General features: G+C 44.7%; 1 protein-coding gene across 1 annotated transcript in view; it reads left to right on the top strand.

Moving 5' to 3' along the window:
- Positions 1 to 13,423: 13,423 nt before the first annotated feature.
- The window catches only part of arhgap46b (Rho GTPase activating protein 46b), a 212,502-nt gene continuing 202,740 nt past the window's right edge, over positions 13,424 to 23,185 (top strand). The window contains exon 1 of the mRNA XM_060836506.1: positions 13,424 to 13,555. Within this exon, the coding sequence (XP_060692489.1) occupies positions 13,545 to 13,555 (11 nt within the window). The 5' untranslated portion in view covers positions 13,424 to 13,544. The remainder of the gene's footprint in view (positions 13,556 to 23,185) is intronic.

The raw sequence follows: 23,185 nt of genomic DNA, 5'->3' as shown, positions 1-23,185 counted from the left end.
GCCACATGGCATTTAAAGTGGCAGGCCGTTGTCGACAAGGAATGTCTAGGAACTTTTGTGTTTAATTGGTTATCTCCCGGGATGTGGCTCTTCCTTGGCAAAGGTAGCAAAACCCCTCCTCATTTGGTAGCGCTTTACCTCTCAGTCACAGAGGTCTGGGTTCAAGTCAGTGTCATGGGGCGGCACGATGGCTCAGTGGTTATCTCTGTTGCCCTGCAGCGCCAGGGATCTGGCTACAATTCCAACTCCAGGTGGAGTTTGCATGTTCTCCCGTGTCAGCGTGGGTTGCCTCTAGCTCCTCCAGTTTCCTCCCACAGTCCAAAGACAGATTGGCCAAGCTAAATTGACCAGGGATGTATAGGTTAGGTGGATTAGCCAAGGGAAATGCAGAATTATAGGGATAGGATAGAATGGTGGGTCTGGGCTGGATGCTGTTTGGAGGGTTAGGAGGGGCCGAATGGCCTGCTTCCTCACTGTAAGGATTCTATGAGACGTTTCACTCAAGTGTTTGAGAATGAGAACTTAAACAGATCCTCTCATTACCGTAGTGAGGGAGAGCTGCACTGTCAGACATACCAGACAGGATAACTTGTGTGGGTGAATGGTAACTATTTCTATGAGAAAGGGGAGTAATTTGGTTTGCTCGCTGAGCTGGAAGATTCATTTTTAAGATGTTTTGTCACCATCCAAGGTAACATCTTCAGTGAGCCTCCGAATGAAGCACTGCAGATGATTCCTGCTTTCTATTTATATGTTTGGGTTCTTTGGGCCGGTAATGTCATTTCCTGTGGTGATGTCATTTCCTGTTCTTTTTCTCAGGGGGTGGTAAATCAGGTCCAAATCAATGTGTAACAGGAGTAATTCTCAGTGTCCTGATGAATTCTTATCTCTCAATCACATCCTGGAAAAACATTTACATGTTTCTGTTTGTGCTATGTGCAAATTAGCTGGCATCTTCCCCACAGTACAATGCTGACGACGTGTTAAAAATACTTCATTGGCTTGGAAGCACTTTCACATGTAGTCATGTAAAAGAATACAAGCCCTTCTTTCTTCCTTCCTGTTCTTTCCTATTTGTTACTCAATTCTCTGCAGGAAGGAGCTCAGGACAAGGTAGGGTCAGGGTCAAGGTAACCAAATAGTTTGTCAGCACCTTCTGATCATCAGCAATGACAACCTGCATCTATAAAGAATTTAATGGAGCAAAACATCACCATAAATGCTCAACGAGATGATATCAGTAATATCATTCTGACTCTGAATCGCAGAAGGCAATTTAAAGACCATCTCAAAGAGGACTGAAGGAGTGAGGATGGGAAGGTTTAGGGGAGAGCTGCCTGAGCTGAGGGCCCAGGCAGCTGAATGCACAGGCACCAGTGACGAAGTGGCTATATTCAGTGATGAATTGGAAGAATGCAATTACATTGAAGCTTTTCAAGTCTGGAGGAGACTTCAGATGTGGGACAAAGTGAAAGCAATGGTAGGATCCAAAAACAAGAATGAGGGCTTTAAAACAGAGGTATTATCAGACCAGGCGCCAGTGTAGGTCAGCAACCACTGGGTCATAGAGTCATTGAGGACCACACCATGGAAACAGGCCCTTCAGCCTATCTTGTCCTTGCTGCCCAGTTTTCACAATTAAATTGGTCCCCCATTTGCCTGAGGGTGATGGGTGAATAAGAACTGGAATGATTTCAGAACCAGACAGCAGGTTTAAGACTTAGTTGAGTGATGTTGCTGAATGAAGTTTGCAAAACAGTGCTGATAGATGTGGAACTGAGCCCAGCTAAAGCCAACGCATCATAAAAATTAGACAAAACTGGGGTGGGGGTGGGGAGGGAGAGTGTTCTCAATATATTTATTTTCGAACGGTTGGTTATGTTTTCTTCCAGTAAGTGCAAAAACTCAGGAAATGAGAAGGTGTAACCTTCCAGCTAATGTTCTCCAATGACGTGCTGAATTTGTGCAATTATATAAGCCAGTCCTTGATCTGTTTTAGAGAATATGAAATGTTGCAAAATAAAACATGTTGAATCAACAGTGTATTTCCTTCAGCTAAGTCTGAGCTTTGCTTGGGAAGATAAAACATGGGCTTTGATCACTGTCGTTTTTAATTGTCCTGTTCCATACGAGATAAAACATCATTATATTAAAGTGGTCTTAGTTTGGAACTGGACGCTTCAGTTTTGAGAATGATGAGTCATCACTCATCAGGAGCTGGAAACTTTGCATATCTCCTTAGTTTCTCCTATTAACTTTTAAAAATTAAAATACTCCAAGGGCTTGTTGCAGTTCGGTGCTGCTCTCTACATTCACATGGGTAGAGAGAATGACAATGCTGGAGTAGGCGGGATAATTGAGGTTTTGGAAGATTACTTATGTCATGTTTCTCAAGCACCACCTTGACTTCAGGGAACATGTAAGGAATGGGATTGAAGCTCCTGTTTCTCATGAGCATACTGTCCCTCATTGACATCATCTATTGGCACAGCATTCATTTTCATATTTATGTTGAAGGATGTTGATAGATTCCATCCAGACCAGTCAAACAGGAATGAAGAGACATGGATACTTCTCTGCTCAAAGGAGCTTTTTTTCAATGGACCAGCCTCTCAACCCCAGCTGTTCCCTCAAACTAAAGTAGCTTCTAAACATAAAATTCATAGATTCATTTATGACATGCCTCTGCAGGAGGTGAGACTTGAACTAGAGCCTCGTTGCTCAGAGATAGGGATACTACTACTGCGCCACAAGAGCTCTTTGTTCCCTCATTCTGTGTATGGACATTAATTAAACAATTAGCAGTTAACCTTTTTTTGATTTATTCATGGGATGAGGGCGTCACTGGCTGGACCAGCATTTATTGCCCATCCCTAACTGCCCAGAGGACACCTAAGAGTCAATGATATTGCAGTGGGTCTGGAGTCACATTTAGGCTAGACCAAGTAAGGACAAAAAAAACTGCAGACACTGGAATCCAAGGTTGACGAGCAGGAGGCTGGGAGAACACAGCTACCCAGGCAGCATCAGGAGGGGGTGAAGTCGATGTTTCAGGTGGAAACCTTCTTTAGGACTGAGGGTGGGTGTTGGGGGAGCTGCACATAAAGGCGGTGGGGAGACTGGGTGGTGGGGGAGGTAGAGGGTAGGGTCTGGTTGGTCAGTGGGAGGGATGAATCCAGTTGGTAGCTGGCAGGCAGGGTCAATCAGAGGAGTGGAAGGAAGGGACGGGCTGAGAAGGGAGTCAGGGGATGGCAAGGGAGGCTATTCGAAACTGGGGTACTCAGTGTTGAGTCCTCTGGGCTGCAGACTACCCGGGTGGTAGATGAGGTGTTGTTCCTCCAATTTGCGTTCTGATTCGCTGTGGCAATGGAGGAGGCTGAGGATGGTCATGTCGGAAACGGAGTGGGAAGGGGAATTAAAATGGGCTCTGACTGGGAGGTCCGGTCAGCCCCTGCAGGCCTGGCTGTGATGCTTAGCGAACCGTTCCTTCATTTACGTTCGGTCTCCCCGATGTCAAGAAGACCACATTGGAAGTACCTGATGCAGTAAACCGGGTTGGAAGAGAGGCAGGTGAACCTCTGTCTCACCTGGAAGGACTCTTTGGGGCCCTGGGTGGAGGTGAGGGGGTGGTGTACTGGCAGGTTTTGCATCTTTTCTGGTTGCAGGGGGAGGTACCTGGCAGAATGGGGTGGGGGTGGGGTGTCAGTGGGGAGAGTGAAGCAAACCAAGGACTTGAAGGCAACAGTCCTTGCGAAAGGCAGGCAGGGGTGGGGAGGGAAGGATGTTCTTGGTGGTGGGGTCTAGTTGGAGTTGGCAGAAGTGTTTAAGGATGATGCATTAGATGCAGAGACTGCTATAAAATGGTCTGAATTCATCCCATTTAATTTCCTCTGCTGCTGAAATCCACATTCTTGCTATTCTAGACTCACCTAGTCAAATGCAGTTCTGAATGATCCTCCACATTCCACCTCCTTATCCAAAAGCTCAGTTCCTGTGTGCCAGCTCACAGTCAGCCCCATTCTGTTAAAATGTCCATATTTGCCAATCAACATCAGCTCCGCATGAAGCAACATTTCCATCTTAAAATTCTCATCCTTGTTTTCAAATCCCTCTATTGCCATGCCCTCTCCCTATTCCTGTTACCTCCTCCAGCCCTACGACTCTCTGAGATATCTGCTCTCCTTGAAGGCTGGCACCTGGTTCATTTTAATTTAAAATTGCTTAGGTCACATCAGCAGTGATAGCAGTGCCTTTCGTTGCTTAGATACCAGGTTCTGGAATACTCTCCCTGCCTCTCGACCTCGCTTTCCCACCTTAACACACTCCAGCGCAGTGAGATCATCTTGCTGAAGTTAAATGGGAGTCCATTCAGTTACCAGACCCTCCTGTTGCCTCAGATATATGTAAATATTGTCTGGTTCAAGTAAGAGATGCCTCTGGTTTGTTTGGATGGAGTCAAACTCCAGTGTCTGTTAGTGTCCTTGAGATGCTACTGTACAGAATCAAACTGCATTTGTGACTATATACATTAAGTTTATTTTATGAATAAAGTACACTTTGAAATGAAAAAAAACCTTAAGAGCTACTTCTTTGACAAAACCTTTCGTTGTCTGAGCTAATATCTTCTTTGTGTGTCTTGGTGTCATACATTTTGTTTTGGTGTGTTTTCTGTTAAGTCCTTTTGGACTTAAAAGTTCAAGGGGTGCTGCATATTCCTCAGGAAGAGGAGGGAGATGATGAGACCAGGCAAGACACAATGACTCACAATGATGGAAAGGTATCGTGAGCAGAGCCTTGAAAGGAATTTTGTTTGGTCTTCAAATTGAGATGGTACATAGTGACTCAGCTAGTCTATTCAGTGAGTCACAAAACAACACTGACCTCGAGTCCTTGGTTTGGAGACCGCAGAAGGAAGTGAGTGGGAACCAGATTCAGGATGAATGGATGATCATGTCAAGCACTGCAGAAAGATTTGAGAAGGGGAAGAGATGCAGTAGAGTGTCACAGTTTCAGAGGTGGAAGTAACAATGTTGACTGATGGGTTCTCAATGTGATGAATCATAAGAAATAGGATCAGGCCAGTCAGCCCAGTAGGTCTGCTCTACTACCTGATGAGATCACAGATGGTCCATCTCTGGCCTTAATTTCACTTTCCTACGTGTTGTCCATAACCTGTAACTCCCTCATCAACCAAAAATCTAACTCAGTCCTGAACTATATACGAAGGTCCATAGAAGAGAATTCCAATGACTATAGCAACACTCCGAGAAGGAGACGTTCCTGCCCTTCTCCTTCTTAAACTGAAGCTCCCTTAATTGGAAAACTGTCTCCTCACTCTAGACCCCTCTGTGAGAGGAAACAAACTCCCTGCATCGACCCTGCTCAGCCCCCTAAGAACATTATCTTTATATTCAACCAACTGTTGCATCGGAATCCATGCCCCCAGTGCGTTCGACTGAGCCACCAATAAAGATGGTACAATGCCACTAGATATTGTCCATGCTATTACATCATCCTTATCATCGTCATCAGCCTCCCTTCAGGTCGGGGGTGATGTCTGTCCAAGATGACTAGTTTCTCTGGTGGGTCTTCCTGTGGCTGAAGAGACCAACTTTAGACCCACAGATCAGTGGGCCCATGAGATGATGGGATCTGCTGCCTCCCTCCCACATCATTCAGTCTCTTGATGCGATGCTAATCGGTTGACAAGTAGTCCCCATTTTAAATGGTGGCAAGCAAACTCACAGTTACCAAAGCATCCAGTATTGACTGTCCACCAAGCAGAAGCTCAATCTTTTGCTTGCTGGCCATGTAAGAACTGTCCAGTGATGACCCTGCTATAACATGCTGTTGGGTGGGCAAGGATAAAAGCAGATCCAAATTTACCCGGCCCACTCAGCCATTGAAAGTTGAGCCTGAATGATGTGCAGGTCCCCAGCATATAGCTAATGGTAAACCATCCAGAGTCAGAGAATCAGGGCAGTACAGAAGAGACCCCACAGTCCATCAACAGTACACCAATAAAATCTGTCCCAGTCCCACCTTCCAGCACTAAGTCCCATAGCCTTGAAGGTTATGACAATTCAAGTGCTCATCTAAGTATTTTTTAAAGATTGTGAGGTTTCCTGCCTCAACTTATCCCTCTAACATCTGGATGAAAATGTTTTTCCCCAAATGCCCTCAAAACTTCCTGCTTCCTAACTTAAAATGACGACCCCTTGTTATTTTTCTCTTCAACTAACGGGAACAGCTGCTTTCTATCCGCTCTGCCTATGCCCCTCATAATCTTATACACCTCAATCCAATCTCCCCTCAGCCAGTTGCTTCATGCATGGCCTTTTGCAGAGTGGTTTCATGATGAGCATGTGTAACATCTGCAGAAAGCCAGAATAATGGCATCCCTACAGTGTGGGAACAGACCATTCTGTCCATCAAGCCCTCCCAAAGAGAACTTAACCAGACACCTCCCCTAACCCTATCTCTGTCCCAAATGGGACATAAAATCCAGTCCTATATGGAGCTAACAGGGGAGCAGAGGTTTCCTCAGTAGTTGTTTTACCAAGTTCTTAAACTTGATTTTGGATTTTGCCTGCCCGTTCCCCAAAGCAGTGGAAGTTTCATCTCCGCTCAGCAATCCTTCCTTTCAAAGTAGTTCTGGTTCAGTTGGATTTCATACTTTATTTATCACCTGTTGTGTTATTCTCTTAAAGTGGACTTTTCTCCAAATTCACTTCAGTTTAAACCTGGAGAACTATCTACAAGAGAATTATCTACACTCGATTAGAAGTTCACTTTAGCGCTGCATTTATAACATTGTGATTTACTGGGATGAATGAAGAGGGTACTCTTCCATTCTGATGCTAGTTTATTTTATTGTGAGCTGTCCATTCAGTCTGCAAGCTGTGACAGCTCTCTGTAGAGTGTCTATGGTCCAGTTAGTCCAACTCATGCTCTCCCTGTTCCTCGCAAATTCAGTTCACGAACCATTAGTGGTACCTTCTTTGATGGGGGAGAAGTGGGTATTCATTGGGATTAATGTGTCTCTTTTGTGAGACATTTAGTCTTGGAAATTTGAAAGTGAGTAATTTATCTGTGCCAAATACCTGGCAAATCAACATGTGAGGGGTAGGACTTCAGTAATCTTGGACATTTCAACAATTGACTGGTTGATTGTTGTATTTGTAGAACCCTGTGGAGGAATGACACTTCACTGTGTCCCACCCACTTTCTGCGTGAAACCACCACCAGGATTAAGAGCTACTCCATGGCCATTCTCCCATTCAGTTCTATGATGGAGCAGGCACGTATTCTGCTTTAGCCTTCCTGGACACACTGACTGCAGTTGCAGAGCATACAGTAAATGTGAAGACAATGAATAATAACATCATTTCACTAAATGGAGAAAAATCAAAGACCTCCCTGAGAAAAGACCAAGTTACCAGGTACATACTTAGAGTCATAAAATTATAAAGCACAGAAACAGACCCTTCAGTCCAACCTGCCCATACCGACCAGATATCCTAAACTGATCCAGTCCCACTTGCTGGCATTTGGCCCATATCTTTCTAAACGCTTCCCTGCACACACCACCTTCCACTTGAAAAAGTTACCATTCACGTCCTTTTTTAAAAATCTTTCCCCCTCGCCTTATACCCACGTCCTCTTGTTTTGGATAACCCCACTCTGGAAAAGGAGATTGGCTGTTGGCCCTATCCTATGTTCCTCAGGAGGACTGTTTCTGTTGAGGCAAGCACAACTCATGTAGTTCCTTGTGTGAGCACATTTGTGTGGTCTTGATACTCACAGGGAAAGCCTGACCTTGGGGAAAGTGACTGGCTGATGGCTGGCAAGTCACTGAGGTTGCTGGAGGGTTTGTTATGTCTGATCGAGTATCTGAAGCATTGAGTACCTTGACTGGGCAGAAGTTAATTGAGAAGGCGAAATTAATTCCATGAAGTTGTAAAACTTATGAAATGCAAATCCACACATATTAAGTTGACTCACCTTCTGTGGGGTGAAGGTTTAATTGCTAAAGTTTATCTTGACAGAGAAAATCTGATATTTGGACTGTTAGAACATAGAGCATTACAGCACAGTACAGACCCTTTGGCCCTCTATGTTGCACCAACCTGTAAAATCAATCTGAAGCGCATCTACCTTATACTATTCCATTTTAATCCATGTGTTTATACGATGACCATTTAAATACCCTCAGCGAGCCTACTACTGTTGCAGGAAGGCCTTTCCACACCCCTGCTACTCTCTGAGTAAAGAAACTACCTCTGACATCTGTCCTATATCTATCCCCCCTCAATTTAAAGCTATGTCCCCTTGTGCTAGCCTTCAGTATCTGAGGAAAAAGGCTCTCACTGTCCACCTTATCTAACCCTTTGATTATCTTGTATGTCTCAATTAAGTCACCTCTCAACCTTCTTCTCACGAATGAAAACAGCCTCAAGTCCCTCAGCCTTTCCTTGTAAGACCTTCCCTCTATACCAGGCAAGATACTAGTAAATCTCCTCTGTACCCTTTCCAAAGCTTCCACACCCTTCCTATAATACGGTGACCAGAACTGTACACAATACTCCAAGTGCAGCTGCACCAGATCTTGCCTGATGAGATCATCAGTTAGTTATGGTTCTTGGGCTCAAAGGGCATGGGGAAAAAGTGGGATCAGGACATTGAGTTGACAATCCATTGTGATCATAATTGAATGGCAGAGCAGGCTCAAAGGGACTGATGAAGGGCTTTTGCCTGAAATGTCGATTCTCCTGCTCCTCGGATGCTGCCTGACCTGCTGTGCTTTTCCAACACCACACTCTCGACTCTGATCTCCAGCATTTGCAGTCCTCACTTTTGCCTCAAAGGGTCAAATGGTCTACTCCTGCTCCTATTTTCTATGTTTTTATGTTTCTGTTATGCTCACCATTATTGACACCTCTTCTGGGAGCAGTCAATCTTACTAGTAGATTCCATAGCTGCTTAGCTTGCAGAATCTTAAACCTGGGAACACTGCTTTCCTTCATGTGTTAAGGAATATGGTTAGGAAGGAAAGAATTGCATTTATTGGCTGCTTTTCACGACCATGGGAGGTTCAAAACACTTTCAAACTAATAAAATGTTTTTGAATTGTAGTCACTGTTGTAATTTAGGAAATGTAACTCTCACAAAGATCAATATGATAAATGTCTTACTGTGGGTCCGTCTGTTCTTCATACGAACTCAGGCCAGACTTCAATATTTATTTCAATTGATGTTTATGAAGAATATGGAAAGCTGATAAGGAAACAGAGCTCCGTGCTCTGAGCTGCACTCATTCCAATCTTCTAGGAGAGTCTTAATACGTGATTATTGAGGTCATAGGTATATCACAGCATTCCTTAGAGGCAGATCCACATAATTATTAAACCATATTTTAAAACTTGTGACCAGATAATCTTTCTTTTGCAACATTAATTAAGAGGTAACTATTGGTCAGGAAACTAGGGAGAATTCCCCTGCCTTGTATATCCACCTGACAGTGCAGTTGGACCATTGTTTAATGTCTTATTCCCTCAGGCCTGTAATGTACAGAAACATCAACCTTGCTTTCTGTACATAAGCATATGATAACCAGAGGGGAGGGGTAATTTAGCTCCCTTTCTTTTACCTACCTCTCTGTCAATTTATATTTTTGTTTATGATTAGAATGTAGCTATGTCACATGTCAATAAAACACAGTTAACTAGAGAAAAAAATAAAGGGCCAAGTTCTTAATTAAATGAAAGAGGAATACTGTTACTTACTAATTCTAAGGAAGTATTAAAATGTGACATCAAACACACAGGTAATAATTGTAACAGGGATGGAGTATCTGTTACTGACAGGAAGAATAAAAGCTACCCAATGTAACAGTCATGGAGTTATTCAGTATAGAAGGAGGCCCTTTGGCCCATCATGTCCATGCCAGTCATCAAGCATCTTTCTACTCTCTTCCAATTTTCCAACACTTAGCCTGTAGCCTTGTATGCTATCACACCTAATGTATTCACCTAAATGCATATTAAGTATTATCATAATTCCCACATCTACCACTGTTTGGATGAAAAGATTTCTTCCTTAAATCCCCTCTCAGCCTCTTGGCCCTTATTTTAAATCTATGGCCTCTGCTTGTAAGAACATACATAAGATCCAGGAGCAGGAGTAGGCCATCAGGCCTGTCGAGCCTCCTTCACCATTCAATAAGATCATGGTTGATATCTTCATGGCCTCAGCTCCACTTACCTGCCCTCTCACCATAACTCTTAATTCCTTTGCTGTTTAAAAATAAACTATCTTAGCTTGAAGAACATTTACTGAAGTAGCATCAACCACTTCACTGGGCAGGGAATTCCACTGATTCACAACCCTCTGGGTGAAGAAGTTCCTCCTCAATCCAGTCCTAAATCTGCTCCTCCTAATTTTGAGGCCCTCTTGTCCTAGATTCCCCGACAGTAGAGACATCCTCTCTATGTCTATTTTATCTATACCCTATACAAATGTTATATGTTTCTGTAAGATTCCCCTCCTCATTTTTCTAAAATTTCAATGAATATAATCCCAGTCTACTCAGTCTCTCCTCATAAACCAACTCCCTCAACTGTAGAATCACCCTAGTGAACCTCCTCTGTACCCCCTCCAGTGCCAGAACATCCTTTCTCAAGTAAAGAGACCAAAACTGCATGCAGTACTCTAGGTGTGGCCTCAACAGCATCCTATACAGCTGCAACATAACCTCCCTGCTTTTAAACTCAATCCCTTTAGCAATGAAGGACAAAATTCCATTTGTCTTCCTAATTACCTGTTGTAGCTGCAGACCAACCTTCTGCGATTCATGCACAAGGACACCCAGGTCCCTCTGCATAGTGACATGCTCCAACTTTTTACCATTCAAGTATGGTCCTTTTTACTGTTACTCCTATCAAAATGGATGGTTTCATATTTATTAACGTTGTATTCCACCTGGCAGACCTTTGCCCACTCACTTAAATTATCTATGTTCCTTTGCAAAGTTTCACAGTCCTCTGCATTAACCTCTCTCCTAAAGTGAAACATTTCTTCTAATCAAAATCATCTCTATCCCTCATCATTTTGTGGATCTCAACCAGTTCCCCCATCAGCCATTTCTTTTCGAACAAAATCAACCGTATCCTATCCAATCTCTCTTCTTAGCTGCCCTACTTCAGCCAAAGAGGCATTCAAATGAATCTCCTCTCTGATGCTTAGAGTCCTTGTGGTGTCAGGTTTTTAACCTGAAACCTCAGGTTTTAATTGTTGACTGGTGTCTCAGCATTGGTGACATTTATTTATCAGGTCTTTGAGAATAATGTTTTTTCAATTTGTTTTTTTTCATTGAGCACTGTCTTCTGAGATGATAAAAAAAAACAGGGGAGACAGTCCTGGCTCTCATTGTCACAAATTCATTTGCCTTCTCTCTCTTCTCTACTCAAAACCAGTTGTTGAAATACTTTTAACTTGTGTATTCCTGTGCCTGAGTTCATTGTTTTCTTACAGTATATTCTTGCAGGCAATCTTTCATTTCCCAACATATGAAATTACCACCCATGTGGGATATAAAACACAAGGTGCAAATTACTTGATATGGACTTAGTTTTCTAGTTTAATGTCTATATAAAACTAACAATTTCTTTGCAGAGTAAAGCTCCTGAGAGAGGGCTCATCAACTCTGATTGCTTTTCTTGTCTTTCTTCTTTTCTCACTTTTTTCTTTCTTTCAGTTTATTTTTTCTACTTACCTTCTGAGTCTAACCACTACCCCTTGTGTTCATTGGCATTACAATCAACTGTCAATATCCTTGGGGTTATCATTGACCAGAAACTCAACTGGACTTACCGTACAAATACAATGGCTACAAGTGAAGCTCAGAAGCTAGGAATCTTGCAATGAGTAACTCACGTCCTAACTCTCCAAAGCCCGTCCACCATCTATATGGCACAAGTCAAGAATGATCCCAGGAATTAAAGGCCTCTGGGTCTGTACTCAATGGAGTTTAGAAGGATGAGGGGGATCTGAATGAAACTTACAGTGTAATGGGAGGCCTGGATAGATCAGATGTGGAGATGATGTTTGCACCAGTAGGAGAGATTAGGACCCGAGGGCACAGCCTCAGAGTGAAGGGACAATCCTTTAGAACTGAGAATGAGGAGGAATTTCTTCAGCCAGAGGGTGGGAAATCTGTGGAACTCATTGCCACAGAAGTTTGCGGAGACCAGTATTTAAGACAGAGGTAGGCGGGTTCTTGATCAGTAAAGGGATCAATGGCTACAGGGAAAAGACAAGAGAATGGGGTTGAGAAACATATCAGCCATGAATGAATGGCGGAGCAGGCTCGATAGACCGAATGGCCCAATTCTTCTCCTGTATCTTATGGTCCAAGTCAGGAGTGTGAGGGAATACTCCTCACTTGCCTGGATGGGTGCAGCTAAGCTTGGCACCATCCAGGACAAACGTGTTGCTGGAAAAGTGCTGCAGGTCAGGGAGCATCCAAGGAGCAGGATGCTGCCTGACCTGCTGCGCTTTTCCAGCAACACGTTTTTCAGCTCTGATCTCCAGCATCTGCCGTCCTCAGTTTCTCCTACCATCCAGAACAAAGCAGCCTGCCACTCCCACCACCATGCTCAGTAGCAGCAGTGTGTACCATCTACAAGGTACACCATGCAAATTCACCAAAGATCCTCAGGCAGCACCTTCCAAACCCATGAGCACTTCCATCTGGAAGGACAAGAGCAGCAGATACATGGAAATACAGTCACCTGCTAGTTCCCCTCCAAGCCACTCACCATCCCAACTTGGAAACATACACTGGGACAAAATCCTGGAATGCCCTCTCTCAGGGCATTGTGGGGTCTACCTACAGCACAGGGACTAGAGTGGTTCAAGAAGGCAGCTCACCACCATCTTCTCAAGGGGCAATTAGGGATGGGCAATAGACGTGAAGCTGGAAGAGCACAGCAGGTCAGACAGCATCCGAGGAGCAGGAAAGGTAACGTTTTGCCCCGAAACCCTTTATTCTGAAGGGTCTCGCCCTGAAACGTTGACTCTCCTGCTCCTTGGAGGCTGTCTGACCTCTTCCAGCTTCACATCTACCGACTCTGACCTCCAGCATCTGCAGTCCTCACTGTCTCCTGGGCAATAAATGCTGGCCCAGTCACTGACACTCACATCCCAAGAGTGAATAGAGCGCATGCAGCTATATTTCAGTTCTAACCTGTTGCTGAATGGATGTTATTTTTAAACAAGAGCTCAATCTTCCCCACCAGCAGAGGGGAGCAGTGACTGACTTAATGATGTTTTCTTTCACCCAATACTGTACAGCTTCTCCTCTGCAAGTGCTGGATCTCTGGCAGTTGGTTCTTTGTGCCTCTTCCATGCCTGTGTGGGTTATTTCCCCCTGGCGAGGCGGCAGGATCACATTTCACATCCGCGACACTGTTCAGAAGCTGGGCTGGAGTGTTCTCGCTCAGCGCTGCCAGTAACACACGTCCTCCGCTCGCTATGTAACAAAAATGGCTGAGAGGTAAGAGAAATGCTGCTTTTTAAAAGTCTGGTGCTGCATTTGGATTGTATTTCTTTTTTAAAAAAAAAACTTTTTTAACCGATTCTAAATTTGAGAGTTTGCAAGCAACCCTTGGTTTGTATTTTCTTCCAAGCATTTATTTTTCCTCCTCCTGGATTATGTTCAGTGAAATCCCTTTATAAAAACTTGGGGATGAGTTGGACTGTGTTCTGGAAAGCAGAAAGGAGTCGGTGTTGTTGGATTCAGGGTAGATTTCGGGCAGTCTGTGAATATTGTGCAGTTCTTCCCCTCCTCCCTGTAACCTTTGTTACGTGTGTAACCAAAAAGTAACCGAGTAGAGAGGTATTCCTGTTTTGCTATATTTTTTCGCGTTTAAGTGAAATTGGTCCGAATATATCCAGTTGGCCCCCGGGAGTTCGCAATTTTCTGGTACATTCTTTTGTTGCCTTGTTAGCAACAGGAGGGTTTCCTGCTCTCAGTCCCCAAGTTTTAACCCCCCCCCCCGGAATCCGCAAGTTGCCACATTTTATATCGTTAAACCTTCATGTAGTCCCAGTCGGTCTCCCATGAAGTTGTTTTCCATTTGTCAGTGTTTGTGTCTCGTGAACAGTGCTTTCTAATTAAGATTTTTAAAAACAACCCCCCCCCCCCCACACACACACACACACACAAACCTTCAGGAAGGGTGGAAATTTGCAATTACTTTTTTTTTAAAAAAAGCGAATTAGATTTGTCTATAATCCGTATCCAAACACTGGGAACCAGGCACAGGCACCTTCCTGTAATCCCATTGACTTTGATCCTAAACCCTTTATCAATAGTCCCAGTTTGAATGGTCGATCAGGCCCACAGGGATTGAATAAATGGATGTGTTTTTTATTGGGAGGGGGGATTGCTATGTTGCTGAAAATGTTTGGATTTGAGAAAAGTTGCTGAAAGAGATTGGCTATGCACAAACTCCCGACATATGAGTAATTTAGCCTGATTCATACAGTACCTGGGTGTTAATTATACCGCACTGCATTGATGACTGTTATTATGGAGGGGGCTAGGTTAACAGATTCTAGAAACCTGCTGTAACCTGCCTGTAGTGTGACATTGAAAATGTATTTTTCAGTCTGCTACAGATCAGTAAAGACCAGGAACATCTCCAGGTCTAGTCCCTCTGTTCTCCAGTGAATTGGCTGTTTTTGGGATCGGGTTTATGGTCTTGCACACACCATCACAGCTGCTCCCGGGATAGAGAGGGTCTTCCTGACCTCTGGCTCTGGAATATCATCAAGTCATTCTTGCCAGAAAGCTTGTAGACTCAGAATGACGATGGGATCTAACTGACCGGTGAGGATTCACATTGTTGGATAGCTTAGCAATGCTTCTTCTCTTGGTATTTTCTAATCAACCTGCTCTGAGATATTTTTACACACCTCTGGAGCAGGTGAGACTTGAGCCCAGGTCTCCTGTCTCAGAGGTAGGGACACCACCACTGTGCTGGAAGAGCCCCATGCTTCTTAAGCTGGCACTGAAAGGATGACTGTTTAAGCCGAGTGTTTGGAAGGACAGGGGGAGGTCAGCAGATACTCATAGAACCCTGTGTGGCTTAGAACCCTTGGGGAGGGAGCGTGGGTGGTGCCATGGGACTCTGATGGAGGAAGCATTTTACCTGAATGTCCAAATACTGTTGGTACAGAAGATAATGTGTATGTAAGCAAGCAAACTGGAAAAAGGGGTAATTTTCCTAAGGTAACTCATCGATGTTACAAATAGCACGTTATCTGATGTTTAGCTGTGATAACATTGGCTGCTGTCAGTAATGTACACGATGTGCGGACTCTGTGGAAGCACCCCGGAGTGAGCCGTGTTGGGGAATTCTGTAATCTGTCTGACGTGGGGTGATTGTGGTCACCTCTCTCTTCTCTTCCACTGTCAAACCCATTGACAGGAGAGGTTTTATTACCTCACAGGATTTCCCCACATTACCAACTGCAAGAATGTTCTGGATGCCAAAGGGAAGCGTGCGCATAGCAATGCATCATTGAAACTGCCTTCTGAAAGTTGGGATTGTATGGAAATCGCAGCTAGGATTGTGGTCTTCTGCAGAGAAACACGTCCTGGTCGATAGTTGTTGGCAGGGTGTTCTGGGTGGGGGTGGGGGTGGGATTGGAAATGTGTTGGCTGTAGAAGAGGAGGTTCAGACTAAAAAAACAATGCTTTGTTTGACTCGACATGAGGAATATCTCAAAACCTCCATCTTCCTCTTGCCGCACTCCCCTCTTCTCTCTCAGGGACACTAATTGTCTCTTGGTGCAGTGGGGGTGGGGGGGGTGATGTGAAGGGGAAGAAACTGGGTGTGGATTGACATCATCTCAGTCAGATATAATTGCAGGGATCTGAATGTGTTTAGCAAACACTGAAAGGAAGGGCAGTCATTTCTTTGTGCGTGTGTTTGTTTTGTTTCAGTGTTACATGTGGACATGTCTCATCTTGATTGTGACATTTTAATTTGGAATGTGAATTGAGAATTCTCTTCCTGTTCCTTATTTTGTTGATATTTGTGAACTCAGCTGGCTGAGTTTGTGGCTGGCCTTAAATTATTGCTAACCCCAACCCTACATTCGGACTTTATCTTGTGTTCCTTCCCCCCTCCCCCCTGCCTCAACTCTCTCTCCCCCCCCACCCCGACACACAGGCACTCATTCATGCCATGCTGTTATATTGGGACTGGTGATTCATTTCACCTACGTAGCTACCTAATTTGAAGTGCATCTTGAAGGGAATGCCTAGATTTGAAGCAGTAATTACAAAATGGAAGCTGGCAGCATTGGAGACCATTGGGCCCCATCGTTCTTCTGACATGCCAAATAATCCTTGTCTGGTAGCGAACAGTGCTGTACTTATTCTGATTAATGCTGGAGGAAGATCTTGATTTTTTTTGCCACGTTCCTCAATATTGGAAACCCTATTGCCATTGGAGTTGGCATCTCCTCTTCGCATTCTCTGTCCGAAGGCCCAACTCTCAAAACCCTGGTGTCCAACCACAGCAGAGGCAACTGCACTGCAGTCAGAATCAGAATCGAACCCTGTGTCGTTAGCACCAGTCTGATTCCTGCTGGTCACCAGGCCATCCGAGCTTTGTTTTTCTCTCTCTCTGTCTCCCCCTCCCCCTCCCCTTGCTCCCCCCCTTCTCTCCAACTCTCTCTGTCTCTCTCTGTCTCTCTCTGTCTCTCTGTCTCTCTGTCTCTCTGTCTCTCTATCTTTAACTATCTATCTATCTATCTATCTCTTTCTCTCTCTTACACCCACAAACACAAACACTGAGTTCCTGTGGTAACAGCGAATGTTACATACCTGTTGCAGCACGGAGCTATGAACAGGAATGGCTGAGGCTCTGATTTCTTGCTCCCACATAGCTGACGAGGAATTTCTCTCACTGTTCCTGTCAGTCAGCAGCATGTGTTGGAAGGCTTTACAGGTTGATCCTCCACCTGTTTGGCTGCTTTCCGAATGTGTCTCCCTCGGCCTCCGAGTCCCAGAGTGGAGCTGGCAGTTGAAGCTCCTGGCTCAGAGGCTGGGACTCTACGCACTGTGCCACGAGAGCTCCATCATTGGGCCATGACACCATGAAAGGAGGGCATTTGATCCATTCCAGACTCGATGGTGTAATTTACACTGGCAATATAGACAGCATCAAATGGATTAATTTTGTAAAGGATTGAGCCAGTGATATCGAGTTGACTCTACAATGTTCTGAAAAAGATTAATTCAGGCTTGTTATAGAATCATATAATCCCTTCAGTGTGGGAGCAGGCTATTCAGCCCATCAAGTCTGCTCTGACATTCCAAAGAGCATCCCAACCAGGCCCACATCCTATAACGGATGTGGGCGTCACGGTGGCACAGTGGTTAGCACTGCTGCCTCACAGCGCCTGAGACCCGGGTTCAACTCCTGACTCAGGCGACTGACTGTGTGGAGTTTGCACGTTCTCCCCGTGTCTGCGTGGGTTTCCTCCGGGTGCTCCGGTTTCCTCCCACAGTCCAAAGATGTGCGGGTCAGGTAAATTGGCCATGCTAAATTGCCCGTATGGGTATGGGTGGGTTGCGCTTCGGCGGGTCGGTGTGGACTTGTTGGGCCGAAGGACCTGTTTCCACACTGTAAGTCTAATCTAAGTCTAATCTAATCTAACCCCACATTTCTCATGGCTAACCCACCCAGCCTGCACATCCATGTGACACTATTTGGCAATTTACCATGGCCAATTCATCTAACCTGCACATCTTTGGGCTGTGAGAGGAAACTGGAACACCCAGAGGAAACACACGCAGTTACGGGGAGAATGTGCAAACTCCACACAGACCGTCACCGAGGCTGGAATCGAACCTAGGACCCTGGTGCTGTGAGGTAGCAGTGCTAACCACTAAGCCACCGTGCCACCCTCTATGGTTGGGAGGAGGTCCTGAATTACACCCAGAGTCCCCACTCTGGAACTAGGTTGAGTGACATGAAAAGTTTTTAGATAATTTTATCTGCGATGCACTGCCTGAATAGCTGGTGGAGGCAGATTCACTGGTAACTTTGAAAATAGCGATAGGGACTTGGTGGGCAGGGGAAAAACAAATGTGCAAATGAGAGGGAAGGGCACGAATGGGTCTGATTGGGTTCTCTTTGAGAGAGGCAACAAACCGTTGTTTCAAATGGCCTCCTCTTGTGCTGTACTATTCTGTTATTATCGTATTAGTTTCGGCTGAAAGCCCAAATCTGGAGCTGCGTTGCCACAAGGTGTTTGGGTGTCGTGAGAGTTTGGTCCATCTCTCGCTCGCTGATGTTCCAGGGCCTACCTGAGAGAGTGCTGCTCTGTCAAACGTGCTGTTTTGAGGAGCCATTATACTGAAAACTCCACCTCCCTTCAAGATTACGCAAAAATAGATCTGTGGTACTGTTTTGATGAAAAGTTGGGGAGTTCCACTCAGCCTGTGTTTAGCTCTTTGCCAACATACATGTGCAGTATCATGTTTGCTGGCCGTGTGTGGTGTGAGCTGCTTGTCTTCACTGTGCTACGACAGGAGCCACACTTCAAGAATACCTGGCGTCCTTCCATCTGTGAAAGCTGACGGACAGGTAGCAGTGCGTTTCAGATGGTGGGGGGCAGTCGGGGTCTTCAGATGGCACCTCTGCCAATAGCAGAACAGGACATTCGGTCAAGGCAGGCTGTGCAATGAGTGCCAAGCTGAATCAACCCAGTGTCGGGATGGATTGTTTTTATTTTGATGCTGCCAAGCCTTATACCACTGGTCGCTGCGGTGTTGTCATTTTCCCGTGTTGTCAGCTGGTGATTCTCGGTTGTGAGAGTCAGTGCACCCAGCATACCCTTTGAGTTGGCATGATGGATGTCCCACTGGTTATCTGGAGAGCCCTTGGGTATGTGACCACCTTCCATCCTGAAGAAACGCCCAAACCAATGAAGTCTTTGCAGTTTGAATCATAGAATCCCTACATTGTGGAAACAGGCCATTTGGCCCAACAAGTCTACACCGACCCTCTGAAGAGTAACCCACCCGGACCCATTTCCCTACCCTATTACTCTACATTTCTCCTGACTAGTACACCTAACCTACATATCCCTGCACACTATGGGCAATTTAGCATGGCCAATCCATCTAACCTGCACATCTTTGGACTGTGGGAGGAAACAGGAGTACCCGGAGGAAACCCACGCAGACACGGGGAGAACGTGCAAACTCCACACAGTCAGTCACTCAAGTTTGGAATCAAACCCAGGCCCTTGGCACTGTGAGGCAGCAGTACTAACTATGAGGCACTGTGCCACCCTGTACGTGGGAGGTAAGATTCATGCCTAGGTGACTATGGTTGAAGGACGATGGTGATTGACACTTTGGGTGGTGATCTCTTCTGTTCTTTGGTCAGTGCAGAGTAATCTTGCCCATTGGCTTGACTATGCAGCTACAACAGCTGTCTCATTGCCCATCTGAAAGAAGGCATTGCCAGTCACTGCAGCCGTCTCTCAGCACGTTATCAACTTGCCTCTATGTATAGTGAGCCACCGTGGCTGGAATAATTGAGGAAGTGGATTTGATTCAGCCCTCAGTGCTGGGCTCCCTGACGTGCCCTATCAGATACCTGGCCAACACTTGCTGTTCCAGCACTGCCTCATGAACCTAATGAATCTGGAGGAGGATGAAACCGTTCAGCTCCTAGTGCCTGCTCCATCCTTCAGTTAAATCATGGCTTATCCCCACATGCCCAGCTAGCCCCTAATAATCTTGTTTCTCAAGAATCAATTTATTTCGAAAGTATTCAGTGGTCTCCCCTGCTCCCTGTGGGCTAAGGTATTCCACTAATTCGCAATCCTCTGACAAAGAAAACAAAACCTCTTTGCCTTTGCATTAAATGTGTTCCCAGTGTCTCTTCTCCTGGGCTTTTCAAATCTGCCCTCCCTACACCTGCACGGGAGGAAACTATTTTTCATTCTCTCTTTCTGTGCAAGGAAAAATATCTCAGTGAATTGGGTAGCTGAGGGCCCTCCAGGACTTTCCAACTGGCACAGGTTAATCATGGAATATATCCCCCTTGACTTCCTCTCAAATATGTTGCACCAAAAAACTGAATTGTTCTATAAAATATGGCAACCCTTTCTGAACTATATCGATACAGATATTTCGGTCATGTTGTCAAGGGCTTTTGTCTGGCTGTGGTAGTGGTTCTGGTTGGTCCGGGGGTCCCTGGGGGAGGAATCCCATATAAATATGGGGTTTATTATAACTATATATGTTAATCCATTTTGAGGATGTACTTAATTATTTAATTACTATATTATTTTTCTTTAGTAATGTATGATATCCTATTTTATGTTTTGGTTGTTGGTAGGATAGATTAGTAGTTAGTTGGTTTTTTTCTTTTTTTATGTTTTGATTATTATTTATTTCTTTTTTGTATTTAATTGTGTGTTAGTGTTTATACTTTGTTTGTATTCCTTTGTAATTTTGTAAAAAATGTTAAATGTCCAATAAAAATACCTATTAAAAAAACTGTGTTCTGGTTTCACCCACACGAGGAAACGTCCTTTCAGTATCTTCAGTATTCCTGAAGAAGGGCTCATGCCCGAAACGTCGATTCTCCTGCTCTTTGGATGCTGCCAGACCTGCTGCGCTTTTCCAGCAACACATTTTCAGCTCCTTTCAATATCCACCCTGTCAACTCAGGATCCTGTACATCTCAAAAGGATCTCCTCTTAATTCTAAATGGGCTAGGCCTATCCAACTTTGCCTCATGAGTTACTCCCCTCATAGCAGGAGTCATGGACTGTGGTTCCAATGGACAGTTGTTGCTGAAGAAACCATTATGTAAAGCACGAGTGGTCATCCACAACAAGCTTTCTTGGACTCTTCATGTGGACACACTGGTTGCAAAGGTCCAACAACGTCTCTTCTTCTTCAGGCAGCTGAGGAAATTTGGCATGACGGCAAATACCCTTGCCAACTTTTATAGGTGCGCCATCGAGAGCATTCTGTCTGGATGTATCACTACCTGGTATGGCAACTGTACCATTCAAGATCAGAGACGGTTACAGAGATTGTCTGGGCCGGGTTCACCAATCACAAAGGTCAACCTCCCATCTCTAGAATCCCCAGGTCCGCTGTCAAGGAAAGACCACCAGCATTCTCAAAGATCCATCCCACCCTGGCAATTTTTTTCTACAACCTTGACCATCGGGGAGAAGGTACAGAAGCCTAAACACACACACCAGCCGGTTTCTAAACAGTTTCTACCCTACTGTTGTGAGAATACTGAATGGCCTCTCAAACTTTTAACATTTGCCTGTACCTGTGTTTTTGTTTTTGCTGCGGATTACCTATCATTTGCTTATCTATGCTATTTAACTCAGTGATCTTCCTGTATTGCTCGCAAGACAAAGCTTTTCACTGTGCCTCGGTACATGTGACAATAAATTCAATTCAGTTCAATTCAATTCGTGAGGTTTTTTTCATAAGAATCCACATGGCAAGATTTATTCGGGCAAGATCAAAACAATCATTTGTCATCAGTCGTTGTTGATGTCATTAGTCATTATCAGTTTGGATGTAAAATTATAAGTTATACAATGATGTTGGATAGGCTGAGACCTTTTTCACTGGAATGTGGGAGGCTGAGGGGTGACCTTTATAGAGGTTAATAAAATCATTAGAAGTGGAGATAAGGTGAATGGTTGGTGTCTTTTTGCTAAGGTAGGGGATTTCAAGTCTCGGGGACACATTTTTCAGGTAAGAGGAGAAAGATTTTATGAAGACGTGAGGGCCAGTTGTTTTGTGCAGAGAGTGGATGCGATAACAATGTTTAAAAGATGTTTGGATGAGTACATGAATAGGCCATGTTTGGAGGGATATGGGCCGAATACAAGCAGGTGGGACAAGTTTGGGAATTAGGGTTGGCACAGACTGTTTGGGTCAAAGGGTCTATTTCCATGCTGTATGACTCTATCTGCAAAAAAAACCTTATCCCAATTGTCTGCCCATTCATCTGCTTGTTTCTGAAAAATAGGCTGAACCTAACTTGGTGAAAGTGTTGGTATGTTTGGGTCCCACTTGTGCAGCTGATAGTGGATGCATGCTTCTTCCTTGTTCTAGTGGAAGCAACACAATGAGCATTCATGCACGTTGGAGCTACTGAGAGCGTGTGTTTTCTCCTGGTTATTATCCGGTACTGAGGGAGTGCTGCACTACCGGAGGTACTGTCCTTTCCAAAAGATGTTTAAAAACACGCCCTCCTCAGGTGGATCCATTGGCCAGTGTTAAAGAGGAGCTGAGAGTAATAGCCCTAGTTTTAATCCATCAACCGACATCCCAAATAATAATACTTCGACATTATCCATTGTGTTTGTGGGATCTTGCCATGCATACATTGGCACCTGGGCTTCCCCCATTGCAACAGTGACTACATGACAAGGAAACGTAGGTGATCGCATGTAAAGAGTTCTTCCAGGCACCCTGGGTTTCTGGCAGATATTACATAACCACCATCTTTCCTTCCTAACCATGTGAAAACATTAAGGGAAGTAAAACAGAAGACATTGGAAATGTGAATGAATGTGGAAGAAAGAATAGTTTAGTGAATCAAAAATTTCCTTTGGGCTATGGGTTTCTCCAATCAGGACCAGAGAGTAAATATAGGATAATGGATACCTGCACATGTGCTGCTGGATGAAAAGTTTCAGGTGATTGCTTTATATAGCAGTAGGGCCGATCGCACAACTCTCGAGTGTCATCTCAATCCTAGGCTCAGGTTACAGCCTGTAGGTTTTGAACATGAAATCGTACTCGCTGCATCTTCGTAGCATCCTAGAGGTGATGTAGATTTGACATGTGCTGATCAAAGGCTTTTTTTCCGTGACTTTTGCAAACATTTCTTCAGTTGTGGCTGTCAGTTGCCAAGGCTAGAATTAACTGCTGACTCGCTGTTCTGTGGAAGGTGTTACTGGTCTGCGTTCTTGGGCTGTTGCACTCCTTGCATTGAAGTTACTGCTGGTGACGATGAAGGAATAGAGGTGGTTCAGGTGAGGGTGGATTGGGATTTGGGAGGGGAATTTGGTGATGGTGTACTGTCTATCCTTGCCCTTACAG

The sequence above is a fragment of the Hemiscyllium ocellatum genome, chromosome 15 (genome assembly GCF_020745735.1).
Source record: "Hemiscyllium ocellatum isolate sHemOce1 chromosome 15, sHemOce1.pat.X.cur, whole genome shotgun sequence".
Classification (NCBI taxonomy): Eukaryota; Metazoa; Chordata; class Chondrichthyes; order Orectolobiformes; family Hemiscylliidae; genus Hemiscyllium; species Hemiscyllium ocellatum.
The sequence above is the reverse complement of the archived record's forward strand: the minus strand, read 5'-3'. Positions and strand labels throughout refer to the sequence as shown.